Source organism: Strongylocentrotus purpuratus, unplaced genomic scaffold (genome assembly GCF_000002235.5).
Source record: "Strongylocentrotus purpuratus isolate Spur 01 unplaced genomic scaffold, Spur_5.0 spur5_scaffold_9, whole genome shotgun sequence".
Lineage (NCBI taxonomy): Eukaryota > Metazoa > Echinodermata > Echinoidea > Camarodonta > Strongylocentrotidae > Strongylocentrotus > Strongylocentrotus purpuratus.
In genome coordinates, this window is record NW_022145615.1 from 26,433,815 (window position 1) to 26,457,542 (window position 23,728).

At 35.6% G+C, this 23,728-nt stretch overlaps 2 protein-coding genes across 3 annotated transcripts in view; both read left to right on the forward strand.

Moving 5' to 3' along the window:
* Positions 1-6,187, forward strand: part of LOC578721 (proprotein convertase subtilisin/kexin type 5) — a 50,408-nt gene extending 44,221 nt beyond the window's left edge. For both annotated transcript variants that reach the window (XM_030976752.1, XM_030976753.1), the window contains 4 exons: positions 813-934; positions 2,024-2,207; positions 3,149-3,417; positions 4,559-6,187. In XM_030976752.1, the coding sequence (XP_030832612.1) occupies positions 813-934; positions 2,024-2,207; positions 3,149-3,417; positions 4,559-4,663 (680 nt within the window). In that variant the 3' untranslated portion in view covers positions 4,664-6,187. The remainder of the gene's footprint in view (positions 1-812; positions 935-2,023; positions 2,208-3,148; positions 3,418-4,558) is intronic.
* Positions 6,188-11,051: 4,864 nt separating this feature from the next.
* On the forward strand, positions 11,052-21,811 carry LOC587700 (probable isocitrate dehydrogenase [NAD] subunit alpha, mitochondrial). The gene is made up of 11 exons (XM_787412.5): positions 11,052-11,106; positions 12,862-12,909; positions 13,368-13,451; positions 14,202-14,374; positions 14,888-15,017; positions 15,666-15,799; positions 16,890-16,992; positions 17,732-17,796; positions 18,523-18,607; positions 19,914-20,066; positions 21,190-21,811. The coding sequence occupies exons 1-11, from the start codon at positions 11,080-11,082 to the stop codon at positions 21,271-21,273; spliced, it is 1,086 nt and encodes a 361-aa protein (XP_792505.4). The 5' UTR covers positions 11,052-11,079; the 3' UTR covers positions 21,274-21,811.
* Positions 21,812-23,728: the final 1,917 nt, after the last annotated feature.

Below are 23,728 nucleotides of genomic sequence, written 5' to 3' on the forward strand. Positions count from 1 at the left end.
GTTTACATGTTCTTGATGTGGAATTTATGATAAGTCTAAATAGTAGAATTTTCTCTTTTGAATATATTTTGTATCTTTGTAAAACACCCCTCAGGCTTATTTTTTCAAAGATTTAGGGTTAAAGTTAGAGTTGCAATTGGGTTTTCAGGTGAGAAGATGCTCCGAAGTATGGTCGTGTGACAGTTGCTCCGGGTTTTATTAGGACTCTGCTACAAAGTAGGGAATTTTTTCTTAACAGGTAATTCCATGAAAATACTGTACCCCAACCCAATTTTTTTGTCGATCAGCCCAAAATAGTGTTAAATTTGAAGAGTCCATTTTGTACCTGCTTTTAGGCAAAATTTAAAAGGGGGTCATATGTTGTGGAAAATGTTCTTGAAAGTCCACAGATATGAGGTAATTATTGAACTCTGCTTACAGTGATGTGTTGACACCTTCAATATGAACCGACACCACCAGATCAAGGACCTAGGCCCTGTAACATAAAATGTTCCGATTAGACATACATGTTTCTCAAAAGAATAACAATTGTGTCTCCTTTAATCAAACGTAAATTTACCATGAATAGTAAGTAATGATACATTTTATGTTACAGATAGATACAGTGAATTGCAGAAAGATTGGAGATACAATTATAGCTTTTTTACAATTGATTATAATTCAGTTACATTTTATGTTACAAGACCCTGAGTGAATGTATTTTTAATTGAGAGAGAACTGCTTTGCTGGTCACGAGATGAAAAATAAAATTGTAAGTTACGAGATGACGTGTATCAGTATTTAAAAATTCCTTTTCCTTTTTTTTTCTCCAGATTATGGTCCATTCGACTGCACTTCTTGTCATCCCAACCATGAACTGGACAATGGAGTCTGTTACAATAGATGCGGGAGCGGAAGATACTACAACAGAAATGAAGGGGTACAAGATAGTGCTGTAAGTTAGACGACATGTTCGTGTTCGGTTCGTGTTCGGTTTGGTTCGGCAGAGTTTGGCAATTTTTCACCCAAACTTGGTTTGGTTCGGGGTTCGGTAATATAATAGCAAGCAGCGTTTAGCTACGGTGGTCGGCTCTGGGCAGGCCGGCCGGTCGGGCCAGACCAGCACGGAGGACTTGATGAAATATACTGCTTCCGACCAGCACAAATTCACATTAAAAAACTGCTCTAAACGTAACTGTTTGTGAAGAAAGTACTACTTACATTCGTATTTCCGTCTTGAATCGTGTTTTACTTGCAATTTTAAAAGGATTATGTTTTCAATTTGTCAATAAATAATATTTGTTAAAGATTTGCCGAGACGGTTGTTGTCTCAAAACTACTGCCTGATTACTTGTAATTTCATGGAGTACATATATATATAAGCAAGTTTAGTGAAACTGCAATTTCTGACAGTGCTCAACTGTAGGAGCAAATGTAGATATAGGAGTTTGAAGGTTACACTTTATTGGTACGGCTCATCAGTAACTTATATATATATATATATATATATGTAAGTAATATATATATGGGTATATGGGACTACACACACTTAGTGGCAAGAAAGTTTGGTCCCAACTGTCCAGCTACTTCTTGTCATTGTCATTTGGAATATGCGTGAGGTTCTTATGAAGATCAGTCTTCTCCTGAGGATAGATATTCTCCCAAACTGACAAGAGTGTGAAAGCTCAGCTAACAAATAATTGTTAGTCTTTAGCAGGAATCGAGCTTCTCTGTAAAAGCTGACCATAGATTGTCTGGTTAAGTGATTAAGTTTATCACAACGTCCACGGTTAGAGACCTGCCGCCGCACTAATGTCCTTTGGCAAGACATTGAACTACATTTGCCACACTCAACCCAGGTGATGTAAATGGGTACCTGTCGGGAATTAATTCTTTGAAATGCTAGAGCGCCGTAATAGCAGCACAGCTTAAGCCGGGGTAATAATCTCTAAGTTTGGAAGCGCTTAATTAGTGATTGTAAAAAGCGCTTTATAAAAACTGCGTATTATTATTATTATTATTACCTCTTCATTCTATTTGACAGACGTGTGGCTTGTGCGATGCCAACTGTGCAGAATGCTTTGGACCGGCCCCCGACCAGTGCATTTCCTGCAAGGGGCTTCTACGACTCGAGAAAATTGACCGTAATAACTCCAGGTGCATTCCATGCTGCAATGATGTTCAAGATAACGAGGAGTGCTGTGAGAGATGCGATGACCCTGACACACGTGAGACAATTATTTCTAAATGAATAAAATTTGGTTTATTAATATCAACACATGCAATGTACAATGCAGTAGTCCCCAAGGACCAATAATGCAATGTTTACATAAAGTGTGTATAAAAACAGGATGATTGATCATACACATGTAAAATTGAAATGATACATAATAAAGTTATCATAATTGTTCATACCTCAAGCTATATACATATTTTGCTAAATGATAGTAGAAGGATGAATAACTGTGAAAGTAACTTGAAATTTTGAAGCAATTATTGCAATTAATCATAATCTAAAACAATATAGAAAATTATTATATTGCAATTGTCAAAATGAGATCCGTAAACTGGAAAAAGTATACATGCAGGTTCGTCTGTAATGGGACAGATTAGGTCAAAGTATGTTGACATGTAGTTGTTGTCAGTTGAAAGCCAGAAGGGCGTTAATTCTGTTTTAAAAGTAAATGATTTAATGCCCTTTTGGTTTTCGGCAGTGTAATCATTATCTTTCAAAACATTTATGCAAGAATGGAAATAGAAATGGAAATATCATGTGAGATTAAAACAGAGTCAGATTTTAAAGAAAACTACCATCTAATAACTTTGAATCACAGTTTGAATTCAGTACTATCCAATCATCTTTGATAGGAGATATAATGAGAATACTAGCATTCTACAACTCGCTGAGATGTACAACACAATCCATGGATATTCACCCGTTAACTCATTCTCTTATCCAACACAGCTGTGGAGCTTATATACATGTATGAAGTGAAAAGGGACCATGTTGTTTATTGACGTAGTTTTAATTTCTTTAAACCTCCCCTCAGACAAGAGCCCCAAAGCACATGCACAGTGCCAGTCGTTGGAGGCGTGCAGATGAAGCATGCTTCCGCCATCATGTTGTACTGCTCACTGACCTTTTTTGCTTCTGCCTTTATTCCCACAGACAAGTGCCCCAAAGCTTACGTACACGACGCGCCGGCTGTAGTGGGAGGCGTGAAGAGGTATCACATCAGTACCATCGTCTTCTGCGTGCTGTTAGTGATCGTCCTGTTCTTTGCGGTCTTTGGTCTCCTGCAGGCCCGCTCGCACGGCAAACTCTGCTGGAGTCACAAGTACGCCAAGGTACCCTCCATGAACTACAACATCAAGGACAAATATGTCGCGCTTGGGAAGCCTGATGATGATTACTACGAGGAGGATATCTATGGAGATGTAAGTCAACATGACAAAAAAGGGTGTTTTTTTTTTGGGAGGGGTTGGGGGGGGGGATATTTCATTTATTTACTACACTCTCTTTTAAAAAGCATCAAAAGTTTATACATGTTTGTTCATCATCAACATAAGATGAAATCAAGTGGGGAATTATGAATGCTAAAATTGGCTTGATGAGAGTGATCCCCAAATAAATACTTAGCATAAACAAGATACAAACTTTTTTAATATAAAAAACATAATACATACATTCATAACAACAGAGGAAAGATCAAGATTACATAAGGTAAAGGCAGCTACAGGAAGTTAAGAAGAGAGAGAAGTTAAGAAGAAGGAAGTTACAAGGATAGCTCATACAGTACTTACATGTACATACAATACTAAAGACAACAAAGGGGAACGTACAAACGTAATCTTGCAAGCAGGTCGTCACTCTGTATACATGTCCTTTAGTGCACTTTTCTATGAGAACAGATAACCTAAAAATCATGATAAAATTCTGTTTGCCTCTGGTCCCAAATTATGAAATATGCTTTGGACAGATACTTTGGCTCTCGGCTGAAGCTTGAGAGCCTTGCAATAGTAGGAGAGCCTTAGCCAGGCTAACAACACCTTATAAGTGCATTTAGAGAATATCATAAAAGTAAGTTGTACTATATAAATGGAAATGGTAATAAAGATAAACTTGAGTTCCGGTAAAAAAAGAAAATGATTCTCACAGAATCAAACAAAACTTATACTGAATGTTCAAGATAACAAATAAATGTCATTTGCCAAACAATTTTGGTAGAAAATGTATACTGGTTGAATAATGAGAATAGAAAGATAAGGAAATCAAGGTAAGTATGCCCGACACCACTTGTGTAGTCTCATATACATCTTTCTGTGTACCGTGCTTGTTACTTTATCAAGACTTGGCCAAATTTATTATGATTTTGATGACTCCAGAACCTTCCAGTACACACCAATACTTACATGCTACATGATCAACTTTTTCTGATCCATTCCACACCTTTTCTTTCACAATGCAATCGCATGCCCAGAACTCAACTTTATCTTTAATGTTGTTCTTTCAAGTGGGGTTAGTCTTTGATTGTTCCAGTACCTCATCAAATAATCTTATTGATTCTTTCTTTCCTAGGTGAGTGATGATGAGGAAGAGGACCTAGAGGAACCAGATACTTTCCAGACTGTAGGCATTACCTACCAAGGCCAGGACCGGAATGGCGTGGTAGACCATCTCTAAAAGGCCAGGTACTTGGTACCTCATGGGACTTGAGAGCTGAATAAATGTAGTCTTATGAAATTGGCCTTTCCAACTGCTTCCAAGAAACCTTGTCCTGGACCGATAGTTCTATTCCCTAGCACTGCTGTATTGAGAAGATGTCTTTGAGTGTATGGTGTTGTTGATGATGACTTGGACTAGTCTACTGGGCTGGACTAGTCTGGCACCATCCAGACAGTGTTGATTGATGACATTTGATCCCCTTTAATTACAAGTCTTCCAACAACCATTAATAATAAGATTGGGACACTTGGGGAGTCATGATTATGATTCGTCGTTGCAGCTAACCAATCACCCCACCCGTGTCTGAAGGTTTGTGGTAAGTGTTGCTGATAGCGTGACCAATCTCGGAATCAGCTTAAACATGTGTTCTCTTTATTGCAGTATGCAATTCCATTCATGCTTTACTTAAGAGAGTAACAGGAGAAAAGATTTTGCAGCAGTTGGAAATGCCCATTTTAATGCACAGAAGTTTTGTTGAAGGAAAATAAAAAAAGGTGCCTTATGTTGTATAGAACAATTAGATTTTTAAGTCAGACATTGTTCATTTTTAATTAATATTTATCTACATCTATTAAGTTTGTGTGTAATTCATCATTGTGCAGTACTGAAAGATGTCACATCATTCTAAGTACTCTTTGCCTCATTAGCTTTCATCATGCTTACCTCCCAAGCTGTTCAAGACATTATTAGGCCATCTTAGTTAGAGACTGTACAGAATTATGTGCCATAGCTGAGCAAAACATAATGACATCTGTCTTTACCTGCAGAGCCAAATAAGGCAAACATGAGAAAATAACAATTTAACATGATCATGCCTCAAGAGGGCAGCAAACACAATAGCGCTATTAAAGCTATCCTACTGCAGACAATACAGCTCTTACATCTCTTGTCCTCTCTACAGTAAATGTCCATGTACACCAATTGATGAATCATTTGCTGAAATTGTGTATAATAATTGTAAAATCATATCATCATGCTCTGTAAAGTAGTATCAAAGCTGTCATATATAATTGTGATGCAAGAAATGGTACTAAAAAATAAACAGTTCCTTGAATGCTACATTATTCATGAGACCTTATGTCTAGCGAATTTCATGCCTGTGTTTTTATCTTCTCCGTTTTACTAATAACATCATGACTAGAAAGGGGACTGGGTTTCTACACCAGCACAGTTTGCAGCACGTTTTGTGTTTTCAAACTATGAAAAAAGTGGAAAATACGATTTAATTGTTGCCAAATGGGGAGGGAAAACTGATTAATTTAGAAAATAAGGAAACTTTTAACTGCTAAGGGTTAAAGGTGACGGTCATCTATAAAGTGACCAGTGACCACACTCTTTGAATGGTTAGAACAAAGGGGTCAGCTGCCCAAAATTCTGGCAACATATTGGTTCTCAATGGAATGTATGAAATGGGGGTATCAATAGATACTCTGTAATACCATTGCTCTACGTCTCATTTCCAATGTATATATCTTTAATCAATTAACAAAGAGTATTTAAAAAATAATACATGAATGTACTTAAACTTGAGAGATTTGGTCTGTTGGTGTTGGTAATGGTCATGTTCATATTTGATGAGGATTTGTTAATGTATATTTTGTATTCTAGCTCCTATATGGGGTATGATGATGAAACTCGTCTCCCCACTGATTTTCTTCTTTATACTGATTTCCTTTTACTTGTTGTGTGTTTAGAGTGAATAGGCCAGTTTCGTAATGTAACCAAATTTAATGCATACGTCTTTTTGAAGTGCCTCAATACAAATTATTTCATTCACCTGATAGGAATAATAGTATTTCAATAGTCAGAATGCAACTGCATATATTAAGTGTTGCTAGGTAGGTCAAGCCATAATGTTTGTCCAACCTGGCAACAACTAATGTATGCAGTTCGGATTCTGTCTATTGAAATACTATTATTCTAATCAGGTGAATAGAATAATTTGTATTGAGGCACTTTACAAAGACTTATGCATTAAATTTGGTTACATTACGAAAATGGCCTATTGTAGCTGTATATGTTTTGACTTATAATGAACAGTACTTCTGTGTTTCGACTGTCTGTCTGTGTTCTGATGTATGTCCATATTGCATGCTGATTTTGAATCATGACTAGGAAATAACTACTTATTTAAATGAATACTATGTTGCAATATAGTGCTTCATCAATCATGTACTGCATAACTCAAAACTGTTAACATCCACTTTTGTAGATAGAGCAAATCATGTGTCTTCAGATGTTTTAGCACTGCTAAAAAATATTGTATTTTATCACAACGATGTAGACAAAATTCAACAAACTGGTTAAATTGAACAGCAATAGAGGGGATTTTACAACATAACTACAGTTGAAAATAATATTACATGATGATGGTAGAATGCGTGGTTTAACGTTCAATGAGAATATGCTCATAGAGAATGATTTAGAGAATCCATCAAGAATCTGAAGAGCTTATACGTTATGAATTTCTCAAGTTTCATCATGAAGATTCTAGGCTAAGCTGTAGTTTCAAGGAGGAGGTATTATTTTCACTTTCATTTGTATGCGCCGTATTCTGAAATTATTACTCTGATACTCGTTCAAGTACTTAATTTGTATTCAAAATGTTAGAAGTATTCATTGATATGATTCCATCCCATTTATAGTACTGGTAATTAATATTTGTAATAGGTAGATCAGTATTCATTAAGGTAGAGTTCATGTACATATTCGAAGGAGAAAAAAATATCTTATTGGCAATATAAATGAAGGGATCTACATGTATGCCTGTTTATACATATTAGTTTCCATGGTGGGGGACTTTTTTTCCTGGCACTATCTGGAGATTCCGAGCAATGTGTCTCCATACCAAGCTATTTTCATTTTTGAATGAAATTGATGGATAAAAGACATATGTTGTAGGGGACGCACTGCACGGAATCGCCCCATTCCAATCAAGTCTATTCATATTCATCATGAGGAAATACTCCTTAAGACATGCGCTGTGGTAGTTAACGTTCTGTGTATTGTTTTTACATTTCATAGTCATTTCAATTGAAACAATGTTTCCTTGCAAGAACTATAGAGCATATACTTTCCCACATTGACATATATTGTTTGCTAAGAGGCAGAAGGGCGTTAGTTAACTCTGTGCTTAACACCCTTCTGGCTCCAAACAGACGATATTTCAACAGTTCCATATTACAGCTATTAAGGGGTAGAGATAATCTTTAGTTCTGGTGATGAAATATCCTTTTTAAAGACAAATTCTCAAATTTGTTTTCCCTTTTGAATCTTGTTGCGTTTGTAATAAATAAATAGGATTGTTTATTTATTTTGGGTTGGTCAGACCTTTAAAATTTGAATTCAAATTTGTTGAAGATAGCATCATGGCAAGGTAAAATCATTGACATGGATATACTGTAATCCTCTGGGTTATTTGTATTATATACACTGTATGATCTAGTTATGACTGATATCAAACATGTTCTGACAGCTTGTATATTTTTATTTGTTTTATTATAAACTAATTAGTTTTGAAATCAAATTCCGCCATATTTTGTATGATCATCAGAACTCAAGATTATCGAAAGATAAGACAAGGTCGTTTAATTTTCACCAAAGAGAAGTAGTAGTTACGTAACATTCCGAGCCAGATGTTGCTATGTAAATTTTTGAACAGCTTTTGCTTGTTAATTATTAGAATTCCAACGCTCTTTCACTAACAATATAACTATGCTAATTTTGTGTTTACTTAACTATAATTGCACATGAGAAATATTGTGAAATAACGATTCATAATTTACTGATTGTTTCTTTTTCTAACTTATTGGTTGTATACTTATGCTGTTTTCAAAGTGATTGCTGTAAATTATTGCAGTTTAGCTCTTTTCTTTCTTGTGCTGGTATAAGGACCAAATTGATTTATTTTTGTGGTTTTTCTTCAATGTCTAATAATTGCATGTATCTTCAAAATATTTAGATGCTGATCATGGTATTAAAAAAACAGAAAGAAATATTTTATTGTCATTTAGCAGCAAAATCTCTTATCAAATTTTCATTTTAAATCACTTTTGAGACAGGCAAAGGAGTATACTTTAATGCATAGATATTTATTTTTGTTTGCATCTGCACATTTATTAAAAAATATATGAGACTGGCACATTATTAGTTTTCAAGCTCATCTGCATTTTTATCTCTATTTTTTTTTTTGCACTGTGATTCAGACTTCAGGAAAATCGAAATCAATTTCTATTAAGAACTTTTATTTAACCACATATTTAATACATGCGTTAAATGTTTTCAAAGCACAAGATCAATAGCAAGATACTATGATCATATTTTGGTGTCTGAAAATCTTGGTTTTAACAGAATTAATAAATATTAACAAGGACAATGCTATATCAAGCATATAGTCGAGATCAATGCACATACACCATTAAATTTGTTATGGGCTTATATTGATGTATTTTACACTTGGATAATATATTGGAAATTACTTTTCATAAATCAATTAGTGAGTATGTCAGTCAACAATGTATATCATGTATGTATTATGTGTGTGGGATTCAATAAGTAATATGTGCCTCCTTGCATACAAATAATGTGCCTTAGTCCATATCCTCTGTGATTCAAATTGTTATTTTTAGTATTTTTCTACTGTATGTAATGATTTGTAGTAAGTTCTATTCTAATATTGTTGTGTATTTCCTGTGCTGTTTATACATTGAAATGATAGATAATAAATAAGGTTTGAAGATGAAAAAATAGTGTGAAATTTCATTACTTACTTATGTATGTGTGTGTGTGTGTGTGTGGGGGGGTGTTGGCTTTATATTTGGTTCTTGAAATGAAAGTCCATGTGAAGATTGATTAATTGTTATCGGAATTAGCCCTTTTTAAGGTTTCTATAATTCCATTTTCTTTATGAGTAGGTGCATATTGTAACTTAAGTATGATAATGTAATGTATTGTACCCTAAAACAGGCCGAGTGAGATCATTTTGGTGAATACCGGTAGGAACAAAAGTTGGGAGAGCATTTTTTAACATATTTCTTTTCCCTAGCATTGGGGCAGACTCTATTGCCTTGTTTATATTCATGATTAATTAAAAACCAAATATGAGAACAGCCTGCAAAATTTTGCTATATACATCCTGTTTTATGATGTATACACCCTTTGGAGGCTATCATTTTTAGGGGAAAAAGAATAATGCAAAGAATGAATAAAATGTGTGAGGGTGGACAGTGGCGGATCCAGGGGAGGCCCCCCCCCCCCCCCCTGGGTGTAAAAACACATCAATTTTACCTTTTTTTTTAGATGCCCCCCCCCCCCCCCTGGCGCTCAAGGAGGGCGGTGCGATTTTTCAAATTTTCGAGGGCCCCCCCCCCAAAAGAATGTGCTCACTACCCCCCCCCCCCCCACTGAGCAAATTTTCAACAAAAAATGACCCCCCCCCCCCCCTCCCTAAGATATCCTGGATCTGCGCCTGAGGGTGGAAGTGTGCCAGAAGGAGAGACTGAGTAGCTAGATCAGGTTAATGTTGGTAAAAATAGACTCAGATTTTATTATCTTCTATTTTATTTCTTTGGTCTTGATGTAATAGAAGGGGAGGAGAGAGGGAGAGAGAAAAAGAGGGGGGGGGGGGGCAACAGACAAAAAAATACTAGGAGCCTAGTTACTTTGAGATAGGGATTGATAAACCCCCTCCCTCATCCAAGTAGCTATGGCCCCAAGAAGAGGGTGAAAAGAGAAACTAGGAAAAGGATGGAGATGACAGGATCCCCTTCCATATGTGTAAGAGGAAATGACTCTTACTTAAAAATATTAATAATAATAATACTCCACTTTTCATAGCGCTTAATACATCTTCGATGTCTCATAAGTGCTTTACAGATATACTTTTTCTATCATATAGATCTATATTTATAGCTATATAAAATTATACAATTTTAACAAAGGATAAAGTTCCTTTCTGATGCCTTTATAATTTTGATATAAAAATTATAGCACTTACATGATATCAATTTACACGAAAAGTATTCATGCGCCACATATTCAATATATTTCAAAAGTTCAGAAGTTTTTTTTTCTTCAACGGGAATGAATGAAAGAACTACATGTATGTAGCTTCTTGCGTAACAGGAACACCACTTAAATGTTAGTCTGACTTTCAGGGAATTATTAATAATTTACAGTGATGTTTAAATTTTTCACAAGTTTCTGAGTTATGTTTGATTAATATAATTACATTTTGGGCACTTAAGTTTCAATTTATGCATAATGGATCATGTAAAATATTCCTCTAAGTGGCACTGAATATAATTTTTTTTTTCCAGCGCTGGCTTAAAGCGCTGAAAAGAAGACTAATAATTTATTCTCAGAACTACCGAACCATGGCGAGCAAAGTGTGGACGAGTTTGGTAAGGAATTTGATTGATTTTGATCGAATTAAGAAATATTTATGATTATGAATGACTACATAATGTATATCATATATCGTTGATGATCTGTACGATTGATTTTGTGAAATATCTGAACAATCTTAATGATTTTCCGAACGTTTTATCGAACAGGAAAACGTAGACATTGACTTTGGTCCCATACGTAGGAATTTCTGTAGGCTGCGGTTCTTGCCTGATCCCTGCCGGAGACACGGCCGAGGTTGCTGCCCTACTCGGCCTAGACTGAGTTTTTAAATAGACTAGTTTGAACTTTGAGGAATGAAGATTATATGAGAGCCATAATGACCATAATAAATAAATTCTCTCATTTCCAGCCGATTCACAAAATCACAGCTCAAAATCTATGCTCAAAGAAACCGCTGCTGATTTTCCTCCTTTGCGTCCAGTTTCGCTAGCATATTTGCGGAAAAAAACGATTGGGGAAAAAAAGTTTTGCCAGTGTGGATGTGTAATTAACAGTAGGGGCGCTGGTCCGAGAATGAGGATCATCCTCGTAAATGCGGACAAAATGCGTCCTCAAAAATAAGGATCGTCTGCATTTTCGCGGACGTTTTTTTTCATTGGCGCTCTGCGGGTTTCGGGTTACCGAACCCCCGCTGACGATGCTAAAAATGGATACCGCATAAGAAAATAATTTTAGTTTACCGTCTACTTATATGGGTTGTCCGTCTTCCCAAGTATTTATCGCTCATAATGTGAAAGTCTCTGTACAAAGTCAAAGTAAAATGCATCAAGAAAATCATTGCAGTATCCGTTTTTCGCATCGCCAACGCGCCGTTCAAAAATATGAAACATCTGTGAAAATGCGGAAGATCCTTATTTTTGAGGACGCATCGGTCCGCGTTTACGAAGAGGATTCCCCTTTACACAGACAATCCTTTTTCTCGGACCAGCGCCCCTACTGATTAATGTATGAAGAAAAAAAAGTATTGTGCTTTATTTATTCAGAAGATTTTTTATGGTAATTTTGGTGTAAAATGAATGATTAAACTTTTCTCTACTCCTGGCCCTACTATATGAAGGGGTGACCAAACTTTGCAGAGATTTTAGAACATATTAGAAAATGCACAAATTCTTCACAAATTTATGTGTTTCATTTATCACCAAATGGACGGCAAAGTGTTTTCTACAAATTGCTTCAACTAGACCATTTATCGTCAAAGGATTCAGGAGATATCGCGATCTAAATGTTCGATGTCCCATTGTGCATGCGCACTGCAACTAAAAAAGTTGATAAAACAAGAGGACCTTACTTCTCTCACGGTGGGTTTACATCTGATTTATAAAAAAAAAATGATCCCTCAAAAATAAGGTAATTTCATAATTTGCGAGGCAAGATATCATACAATCAGATGTTACCACTTCTTACTTACAATTTTGAGGATATCTGCTCTCAAAATGAAGATTTCCAGACCCTTATTGGTAAGTTCATAATTTTTCGGAACGGACGCAAATGACTGCAAAATTTGCCGATTGTTTGTCAATATTTTCATAATTTCACACCCTATTCCAGAAAAAAATTCTGTCTTTGGGTAATTTTATGTTTCTCTTTCCATTGTTTATATCAGATTTTTGAAATCTTACCAATTTTTTGAAATAGCCAACTTATTTCACGCGCAAACTATGGTTACACCGCCATACTACTGCATATGACATATGTTTGTTTTTTTCCAATTTTATAATGATACAGCAATAATTTGTTCTTTCTTCTAGAAAACGGGTGTGAGCAGGAGCCTCAACAAGAGATTTTATTCTCAAAATGTAAGTTAACGCAGAGTAGAATTATCTTTTTAAAAGTCCTGCAGTTGTGCTGTTACTTTTATTTCCAGTTTACCTTGCACTACCCTTGCAATCTGCATTAAACAACATTGAAATGTGATTGTTCCAATTCAGACATCTGATTTTTTTCAAATTAATTGGAATTAGTAGTAGTAGTAGTAGTGGCCATGGTTGTGGTAGTGGATTGGTAGTGGTAATATCGTTATTATTATTCAGGATAGAGAATTTTATTTTTTTCAGTCACCAGCAAATAGACGCATTCATAATTAAACCTAATTGAGTCTCTGTGCAATGTATGTAGTCCTCAGAATAGCAACTGCTAACTTATTTACATTTACCAATAGATTGACTTTGAATCAAATAGCCATGATATGTGTTTTATTCACAGCCGTTTGTATTTATTTGAATATAATCATTTTGTCTCATGTTTTTTTATTCAGGTGAGAAAAGTCACATTAATCCCTGGAGATGGGATAGGACCTGAAATTTCTGCCTCTGTGCAGCAAATTTTCAGAGCTGCTGATGTAAGTCTGTACTCACCTAAGACTTGTTCAGATATGATTTTTTTTTTTAAAGACCAAGAATGAAGAACGGTTAGATTTTCTTTCTGAAACCGATAAAATTATCCTTATCGTCTATGTTCCTTCAAGAGAAAATACGCCTTGCAAACTTTAATCTCTTGAAAATTAATTGATGACAGATGTTCAAAAACTTCTTCAAACTTCTTCAAACTATTACCAATACTTCTCTCTACCTATGTTTGCAAAAAAAAGTGTTGTTATACTGTATAAAGAATCATGAAAGGATCTATATCTGATTCAATGCCTGCAATTATGTGATGTTAGCTTCCATTAGGTATTCTAGATAATTAGGTGTACTGAGAATAATTTGTATTAATTTATTCAAATTCATTTGCTTTTGTAGTATTGCAATTGCTCTAATGTTTTTTTTTTATTGATGTGAATATTGGTGTGAAAAAATGTGCGTACATCACATCTGGGCCCGTTGCATAAAACTTACTATTGATGATAACTTTGCCAGCAATGGCAACTACCATGAAACAGGGCTCAACAGCCAATCAAAATCAAGGTTTCCATGGTAGTTACCATTGATGGCAAAGTTACCATCAATGGTAAGTTTTGTGCAACGGGGCCCAGGTCCTTGTTCTTCTTATAAGTATCTTTGTAAATCAATGTCACTTGTGAATATTTTGATCTGGAAATGTATCCCTGTAAGCCCAGCTTGTATAAATCTGACCCCCACCCCCTGTGTAGGTGCCTGTTGAATGGGAGGCTGTGGATGTAACACCAGTCAAGGGCCCCGATGGGCGCACCCGTATCCCTCCAGCTGCAGTGCACTCCATGAATCAGAACATGATTGGTTTAAAGGGACCCCTTGCCACGCCCATTGGTAAAGGACATATGAGCCTCAATCTTGCCCTCCGAAAGTAAGTCTTTGAGGAATATATTACCAGACATGAAGACATACATTGTTTACATGCAGGAGGTTGGGGCAGTCTAGCTCCAAAAAGCCAAATGAAGTGGTTTAATCCATGCATGCAGTCATGATGTTGACAAATCTGAGTGATCATTTAAAATTTGTTCAGGTTATTTTATTCTTTTGTCAATAGACAAAATGTAACATAAAATCATTTCTATATTTAATCATTAACCAGTAGAATATGAAATTTAAATACGGGTTTATTCTTTGAAAAACCTTAAAATTACGTCATAGTTTACAGATTATCATGCATTTAAATGCTAACTTTATTGGAGGAGCTAGCGCCTTTGAATGTTTTTCAAAACAGATTTATGTATATCATTTTTCTAATTTTTTAGTAAAAAAAAAATTCGCTCATGCAATTATCTATTTCCTAAAATCTGAAAATGAAATTTGCAAATCATAACCCACATCTATAGATTTATGCTTTTACAATCTTAATCTAATGATTTGTTTACAGGGAATTCAATCTCTATGCCAATGTTCGACCCTGCAAGTCACTGGAGGGTTACAAGACTCCCTATGATGATGTAGATCTAGTCACCATCAGAGAAAATACCGAGGGAGAGTACAGTGGCATTGAACATACAGTAAGTTAGAATTGCAATCTGTACATTTTTCATATCACCTGTTAGGAGCCAGAAGGCCATTATCTCTGTGTTATTGTACGGGAGTTTACACCCTTCTACTCTGTGTACTGGTATTTAAAATTTAGTCTCTTCACTAGTGTCTTTAGGCTAGGCATTAAATTACCTTTGCCGCTCCATACCCAGGAGAGAAACAGGGACCTGGTAGGGATACAAAAGCCTTTCGGATATTAACTGCCATACACCCTCAAGGTGATCATAGAGGAGATGGTGCACACTGTGCATGAGCGAATTTGATAATTGGGGTAATAATAATATCTGTAAAGCGCTTAGACACAATATTTCGTATTAGGCACTATATACATTCAGATTTCTTATAAGACAAATGATTTATATCAATTATAATATCCCAAATATTTCTTGCTGCCCTTATTCTACTCATATATTGGCAAATTCTAATGATTGTAAAATTTGTAATTTTATATTTCGCTTCCTTAAATAATGTTATTGACCACAACTTTTAAATCAGGATCCATTTCTCATCCACCTCTATTGTAGAATAGGGCATTAGTAATGAAACCACCATCCATTCATCCGTGTATTTGATAAATAATGCCTCATCAATCTCCATCTTTCCCCCCTTTTTTGCAGATCGTTGATGGTGTGGTACAGAGTATCAAACTGATCACCAAGGAGGCCTCGATGAGAGTAGCTGAGTTTGCCTTTGAGTACGCCAAGGCTAACAGCAGACATACAGTGACGGCTGTACACAAAGCAAACATCATGTAAGGCACAATTGGTTCATAATCAGAGAATTAGGCTTAGGGTTCACAAAGATGAAGTTATCTCTAAGTTGGACTTAACAGTTATGGAAAGCCATTAGCATCTTCAATTTTAAAAGGCATAAAATGTTGATTAAAATCATTCACATTTTCTATTATCAAAGATATTTCATGTTCTTGATGTGGAATTTAAGAAAAGTCTTAAATACTTGAATTTCTGCTTTTGAATATATTTCATTTTAAGGCTACAACTGGCTCTCCATAATTTTTAAGTCCAACTTAGAATTAAGCTCTACTTAGGATCTTTGTGAAACACCCCCTGGACCCTGTCTAATTAAGAGTTGCAATTGATCCCCATTGATTATATGTCCTCCAATCAATCTCAAAGTTACAAACTCTTATCTCTGTATTAATACAGAGATGATGTTGGTATCAAGTTAAGAAGGATTGGAATCAGTCATTACTCTATATAATACACAACCATGGTTTAAAGGGAAGTTTGAGTGCTGGGAAAGGTAACAAATAATTTGTGAACGTTTTCATTATTTTTATGTTATTGGGGAAGAGCAGAGATGCCAACCCTCCCTGAAAATCTTTTTTTTACTTCTGTATACGTCACTCCATACAAATGTCAATGCCTCCCTGACTTTTTGAAAGATTATTCCTATTATGCTGTATGCAATTGATAGAAACCTCCCTGATTTCTGAATGAATCCTCCCTGAAAGCTGAATGTAAAGGTTGGCATATCTGGAAGAGTATCAGAAAATGTCCATTGTAAAAAAAACTGATCTCTCCACTCTCTGGGATGTGAGATTAAGATCAAGATTGTTTAAAGAATTTTCTTAATTTTCTTAAATCCGGACTACACTACTTGTAGCTACTTGCGCCCTCTATATAGCCAACAATGCCTAAGCGGTGCCCGTTGACCCCCCATGATTCACTTTTTCTTATGTTAATCAAGAGCTGATATTGATGAGATAACCACCTACCAGTGACCACACAGGGAGGAATAATCCCTCCTGGCCAAACTAGTGCAGATAGGCTATACATTTTTTAATTATTTGAATGTGCCTTATTTTTGTCCATATGTAGGAGGATGTCCGATGGTCTGTTCCTTAGCTGCTGTAGAGAGGTAGCAGAGAAACATAGAGACATCAAGTTCAATGAGATCTACCTAGATACAGTCTGTCTTAATGTAAGTTAATCATAGAGATGATTGGTACAGTCAGACCTGCTTTAGTGACCACCTGTCTACAAAGACCACATTTGTTGTTTCCCTTGGAAACATGTACTAAAGTAACCTGTCTATAAAGACTACCTGTTTCCAAAGACAACTTTTTGTGTATCCCTTGTGTGATCGCTATAGACAGGTTTGACTGTATTACAAAATGTTAAGAATAGCATCAGAGAGAGACATACTTTTCTATTTTGTCTTGCTAGACTGATCACTGTGGATCACATGTGGATGTAGATCACATGGTTTGCAGTTCTAGACCTGCCACAGCACTATTGTCCTTCATGTTTATTGATATTTGCCACTCTCCACCAATAACAACAATTACAGTAGTTTGTAGGCGCTATGGTTACCCCCTTAGGTGGATACATGCACAAAATAAATGTAGCTATTATTATTGTTATTTTTATTCATCGGAGTCCAGGTCTGGATTTCTGTACATTCTTGTAATTTTATATTTGATGGTATATCTGTAAAAAAAATGGTTATCAATTGCAAATTATAATAGTTATGAAGCTGCTGATATAATTGAGTTGGATTGACCGAGGAAATTTGTTAACAGTTTTGCAAATAAGTTATATGATGTATGACCCAGAATAGGATTTTCAGTGAGTACAGCAGTATCAAATGAAACGCTATAGTGATATAAACCCTCGTTTATTTGTTATGATTTTTAATTATTGTTTGTTTTGTTTTGTAGATGGTGCAAGATCCCAATCAGTATGATGTGTTGGTCATGCCTAACTTATATGGTGATATCCTCAGGTAGGTTGCTTGGAGAAATCTCTATCTCATTTATATTCTCTCACTGATTATTTCTCTTTGGTGGTATTTACTGTAATATTAGCTTTATAGGTTTCCAGTGAGGATATGAATTTGGAGGCAAGGTTCTCTCTTATTATTCTTTTTCTTCTTCTTTTTCTTTTTCTTAGTTTTTCTTGTTCTTGTACTTCTTCTAATTCTTGTACTTGTTGTTGTTGTTATTGTTGTTCTTCTTCTAATTATTATTATTGTTGTTGTTATTATCATCATCATTATTTTTTTTTTCTTTTTTTTTTCCGATGATTATTATTGTTGATCTTTATTATTATTTTATTAATATGATCTTCAGTTCTCTTCTCCCTGCAGCAGTTTTTGATGCTATGCAGTACCCATGGTACCAATTAGTCAAAATGACATTAATTTAGTATCAAATGATAGAGGAATGGTGTGGATTCTGCCCCCGGTCCTTTTAAGGTTTTTTTTTTTAACAGTCTGCATCCGGGCCGCGGTTCGGACTTTGAGAAACCCTGATTTACAATATACTAGAATCATATCTTCACCTTTAGGGATTCCTAATTTTTGCTGTGGAAAGTTAACAGGAATGTCTCATTTACCGGTATTTATTGAATTGCATAAGATAACACAAAAAATGATGACCCTTTTCTAGTTCATCAAAATAAGAATATTATTTGTAGAAAGATTTATTTGCATTCTGTTGTCTTCTTGCAGTGATCTTTGTGCAGGTCTAGTAGGAGGTCTTGGTGTAACGCCAAGTGGAAACATCGGAGCTGGAGGTGTCGCCATCTTTGAATCAGTAAGTATTAGAGGGATCCGGTAACTTGGTCTCAGATTCTGAAACAAAATCCTGGATTTAGCTCATGCTGCAATGATAATTATAAACCTTTAGGTCAGTCAGGAACCTCATGACTTTTAGAAGCCGATCTGATTATCAAGATATTTATGATTGGAAATCGAAACCAAATTTTGCGTTTTTCATAACACTACAGTCTATTGGGGAAAACGAGTATGGTAAAACCGGTCACTCAAAGATTTTTACTTTTTTGAGGCACTTCATGATCATTTTGAAGTGCAATTTGTTAGGGTTTCAACATTACACCATATCATAGACACTGATAACACGTAGGGCCTTGCATCTCAGCTTTAACATTGTTAAACAATGTCTTTAAGGGTCGTTCTCATATGATGCAGTTATCCATGGCATATTACCCTGGCATTATTGTTTTTATTTCTTGTAAATCAATGACAATAAGAGTTTGCAATCAGTAGAAAATTGAGAACACATACTCACTTACCTATATGCTCAGTGAAGCATATAGTTCTTTAAAAAAAAATTGAGAAAGAAATAGTATTCAGAACAACTGCAGAATTCCCTACTGAACAAGTGACCCTAACTCTGATCTTTTACAATTACTCCTATCCTAACCCAATCTCTAACTCTCGCCCTGACCCTTACACTAACCCTTACCCTTATTCAATGTAGTGATGCTTTGTTGGATATCCTGCAGTAAGGTCAATTATTCAATTCTCATTACCCCAACTTTGGTATTGAGCCATAGAGGGCAGCACTGGCCATGAGTATGTTTTGCAAAGGCACTTCCAGTTCCCATACAAATAAAACAAATCGAGAGCTGGAAATTATAGTTTTGGAACCAATAAGCTATAAGTAACAGATTATGATGGTGCCCACTTAGATCTCATCAACTCATCAGGGGAGTTCATGAAACCTGAACAATAGTTTAGTAAAATCAGGAATTAGTTGGCACTGCTGTATATTCTGTATGGAAGCCGGAAGAAACCTTGTCTTATCTTCTTACCTGGTATTGTATCTGCGCATGTGCTGACCTGCGCAGTGTGGGAGGAAGGTCACCATCTACTCTCAAACATCGTATTGATGTAGGGTCAAATGATTTAAAGCCCATCTGTACTAGTGTACAGGAGGGATTAGACCACCCTACAAGGTCAGCTCTCAATAAACATAAGAAAAAGAGGATCATGGGGGACCAATGTTCACCAATTTTGCATTGTATGTTATATAGAGGGCGCAAGTAGCTATAAGTAGTGCAGTGGGGCTTTAATACTATTTCTTGTTTTCCTCTAAGGTTCACGGTACAGCCCCTGACATAGCAGGGGAGGACAAGGCGAACCCCACAGCTCTCCTCCTTAGTGCTGTTATGATGCTTAGACACATGGAGCTCATGGGACATGCGGGTCGCATCGAGAAGGCATGTCTCGAGGTCATCAGTGAAAAAGAGGTAAGTGGTATAAAGGGCTATGTTGTAAGATTTAAATGTTTTATCATGTATTGTCATTCTAACAACATTAATAACATCTATTATGTTGCGCTACACTTCAAATTTATCATAGTTTCAAGATTTAAAAAGTGGCATAAACACCAAGGCAATGGAGAGAAGGAGAGATGCGTTTCTTCAGACAGATCCGAGTAGAAAGACAGGAAAAAAAAGGAATGATATACATATACTTAAAAATAAAAGGAAATGGAGTCTCATAGGCATGGACTTGTTTATGTTATAAAGTGCATAATTATAATACTTAATACACAGCTGTAATATTTTCTGTTGCAATAAGTGGGCGGTAATTTCTGTAAAATGGCTGTACTATTAACTACAGTTAACAACTAAATTATTCATAACCCATGTAAGTTTGATTTTACTTTTGATTTTTCATTATCGTATTTGCCGGCGTAAAGGCCGCAGTATTTTTGGAAGAGAAAATATCAAAAAGTCGGGGTGCGGCGTATACGCCGAAACAGTAAAAATCGCAAGTCAAAACAGCACGTCCATTATTTGTAGGCAACTTCATACAAAAAAATATATTAACAAAATTGACTTGAAAACACATCGGACAAGATCTAGTCTGAACCACGTCAGCAGCAAATTTGAAGAAGTTATCTTTTTAATCGTTGTGCAACCAAAGAAATAAGAAGAAAACTGACCAGAAACTCGTACTAAAAATCGCACTTGTAAAAATGTCCTTGGCTTAGACAGCACATGGCCCGGTAACCAAAATCATACCTCGCTCACACACTCTGTGGTGGGGAGCTACCGGGCTGGGAGTTGCAACAAATCCAACGCAGCTTCGGAGATTCGCGCAATCGTCGGTGTTCTTAACTTTTCAGTAAGATAATTCTGAATTATAATTTGTTGAATACTTTTAATATGTCACATTCTCATGAAACATAAATTGGGACAAATCAATTTTTCACATATTTAAAAAAATACAAAACTTGAGTATAATTTAATTTAGTTGTTAATTGTAAATAGTTTAAACAGTGTATGTTCAGCCAAAAACGCATTAGGTTTCTCTGTAAAACATTTTTTGTATGTATCCCTATTTTTGTTTGTTTCCTTGCCGTAGCATCTGACTGGTGATTTAGGTGGAACAGCAACCTGCTCTGAGTTTACACAGGCCATATGTGACAGGGTTCAGCAGCTAGAATAGAATCTACCAAGCTCCTAACTCATCAACTATCACCCCCTCTCTGATATCAAAGTCATCACATATTGTATCTACCTGTATTCCATATCTTCACTCAGTGTTTACCTCCCTCTATTAAAACAACTGTGTTGAAACTCAAACTTTGTGGCATGAACATGCAAACATATTAATCAAATAGTTGTGAGTACTTTTATTTATATATTAACCATATCCACTAAAAAAGGTTTACAAGTTATATACAACAAACATTTAATCTGATGCGATGGTTGTTTGCCTTAGTAATTTAGTTCTGGCAAGTTAATTTGAAAATTAATGGCCATCATCATTGCAAGAGGAGCAGTATGTTCTTCAACTCAGGTGGTTTCTATTATGAATATGAATAGAGAAGAGTAGTGCACTCAACAAGTCATGTATGTTTGTTAAAGATGTATGAGATTTTGTTTTCTTCAGAAGTTCAATTTATTATGTGAGATTTTGCATAATTTGAACTCTACATTTTTTTTTTTACTGATGCAGACTTACTATGGCTTTCTTGTTATGCCAAAAACTGATATTTAAGGATTTTTTTATTCTTTGCAACCCAACTGTGCTTCAAAAGTAAGACTTTTTTTCAACACAATCCTATTTATTTGTATGAATTTAATCGTGTAAATCTAAAATAAAAGTGACAATTGCAAACGTCCATGTAGATATTGAATTAGTTATATGCAAACCTGTAAAGGTTTATCATTCATGGATAATGGAGACTCTTGCAATCCAATGAATTCTGTGGTATAGCATTTCATGACTCATGAGTTGATGCAACCCCCCCCCCCCCCCCATCACACACACACACACAAATAATAATAATAAATTAATACAATTAATAAATAACAGAGAATAAATAAATATATTAATAGAAACAAAAATTGTTTTTAAAATCATCCCATTCACATGTATGTTAGTGCATTCTTGAACAGATAATGTTCCATTTTACTTGTAGGTATTGAATCCATTGTATATACATAGATACCTCCTATTATAATTCCACTGCTTTGATCAATGCCCACTTTTGTATTAGGACAGTAGCATTCCTTTTTATTTTGAATTTATCAACATGTTTCGCACAAATTTGTATTATCTTCCTTTTTATTTTCTACAAGTTTGTATGTTTGAATGGCATTGTCTGAAACTACCAGCTAAACAGTAGTAAACTTAAGAATTATAGTGATTAAGAAGTTGTACTGTTATTGATGAGAATGATTTGGAGTACAAGTAATATACCTGTGTGTGAATTGATTAACTATGACTACATTTTGACTCAAAAGTATTTATTGCTTGTATTGCATGCACTATATCTTTACAAGCGGCCTGTGATATATACATTGGTCATTTATTGGGATTTAGTTTGGTATTTGTGCAATTAGAAATAGAAGGGATCTTTTTTTTAAATTATCTGTAGCAGTGATTTTCTTGAAATGATTCTAGTTTGTGTATATCGCATACAAAGGAATGTTAAATTTCTGGTATATAATGTACCTTTACACTATGAAGTGAAATGGATGATATTTGAATTGCTGATGCAGCGTAAACAGAGGGTGCTGTAGGAAGACATGTTTCTTTCTGTCTTCCATGTTTTCTTGATTGTCATAGTTTATCTGAAAGACAAAATTAGAGGGATTTATTGTTATTATTGTTTGAATTAAATGTAGTATATGTTGCTGCCAGAATTGAAATAATAAGGTATGTTACATGTGATACATTTGTTTATATTTTAGAAAAGAAGTTAGTGTATTGTGAGAAGGAGGGAGAGTGAGAGAGAGGGGGAGAGTGAGAGAGAGAGATGAGGGAGGAAAAAGGGGGGGGGGGGTAGAAGAGAGACTGACAGAGAGGGAGATAAAGAGAGAGATGGGGAGGAGGGGTAAGAAGGGAGAGAGATAGAAGAAAGACTGACAGAGTGGGAGAGAGAGAGATAAGGGAGGAGGGGTAGAAGAGAGGCTGACAAAGAGACTGGAGAGAGAGAGAGAGAGAGAGATGAGGAGAACAGGGAAGGAGTGAGAGAGATAGAAGAGAGAGCGAGAGGGAAAGAATTAGAAAATAGGCCTACACATGTACATGAAATATCGATTAAATACATATGATTATTAAGATATTTTAAATGAGTAGGTTTTAAGAAATCGTCGGTTTTGGAGTTACCTCGGAGTGTAGACAGGAAGATTGTTCCAAAATATAAATGCAATGGCAGAACGGACAGACCGCAAATGTTGCTCTGGTGTGGGAATTTTTTGAGACAAAATAGATATGGATTAATAGTACATTTTATAATGTAATCTAATGCAGACGCGGGTCCAGGATTTCTTAGGGGGGGGCAAATTTGAAATCGTGCCGGCCGTATTTCGCTCAGTGGGGGGGGGGGGGGGGGGGGGGACGTGAGCACTATTTTGTTTGTTTCTATTTTGACCCCCAAAATTTAAAAATC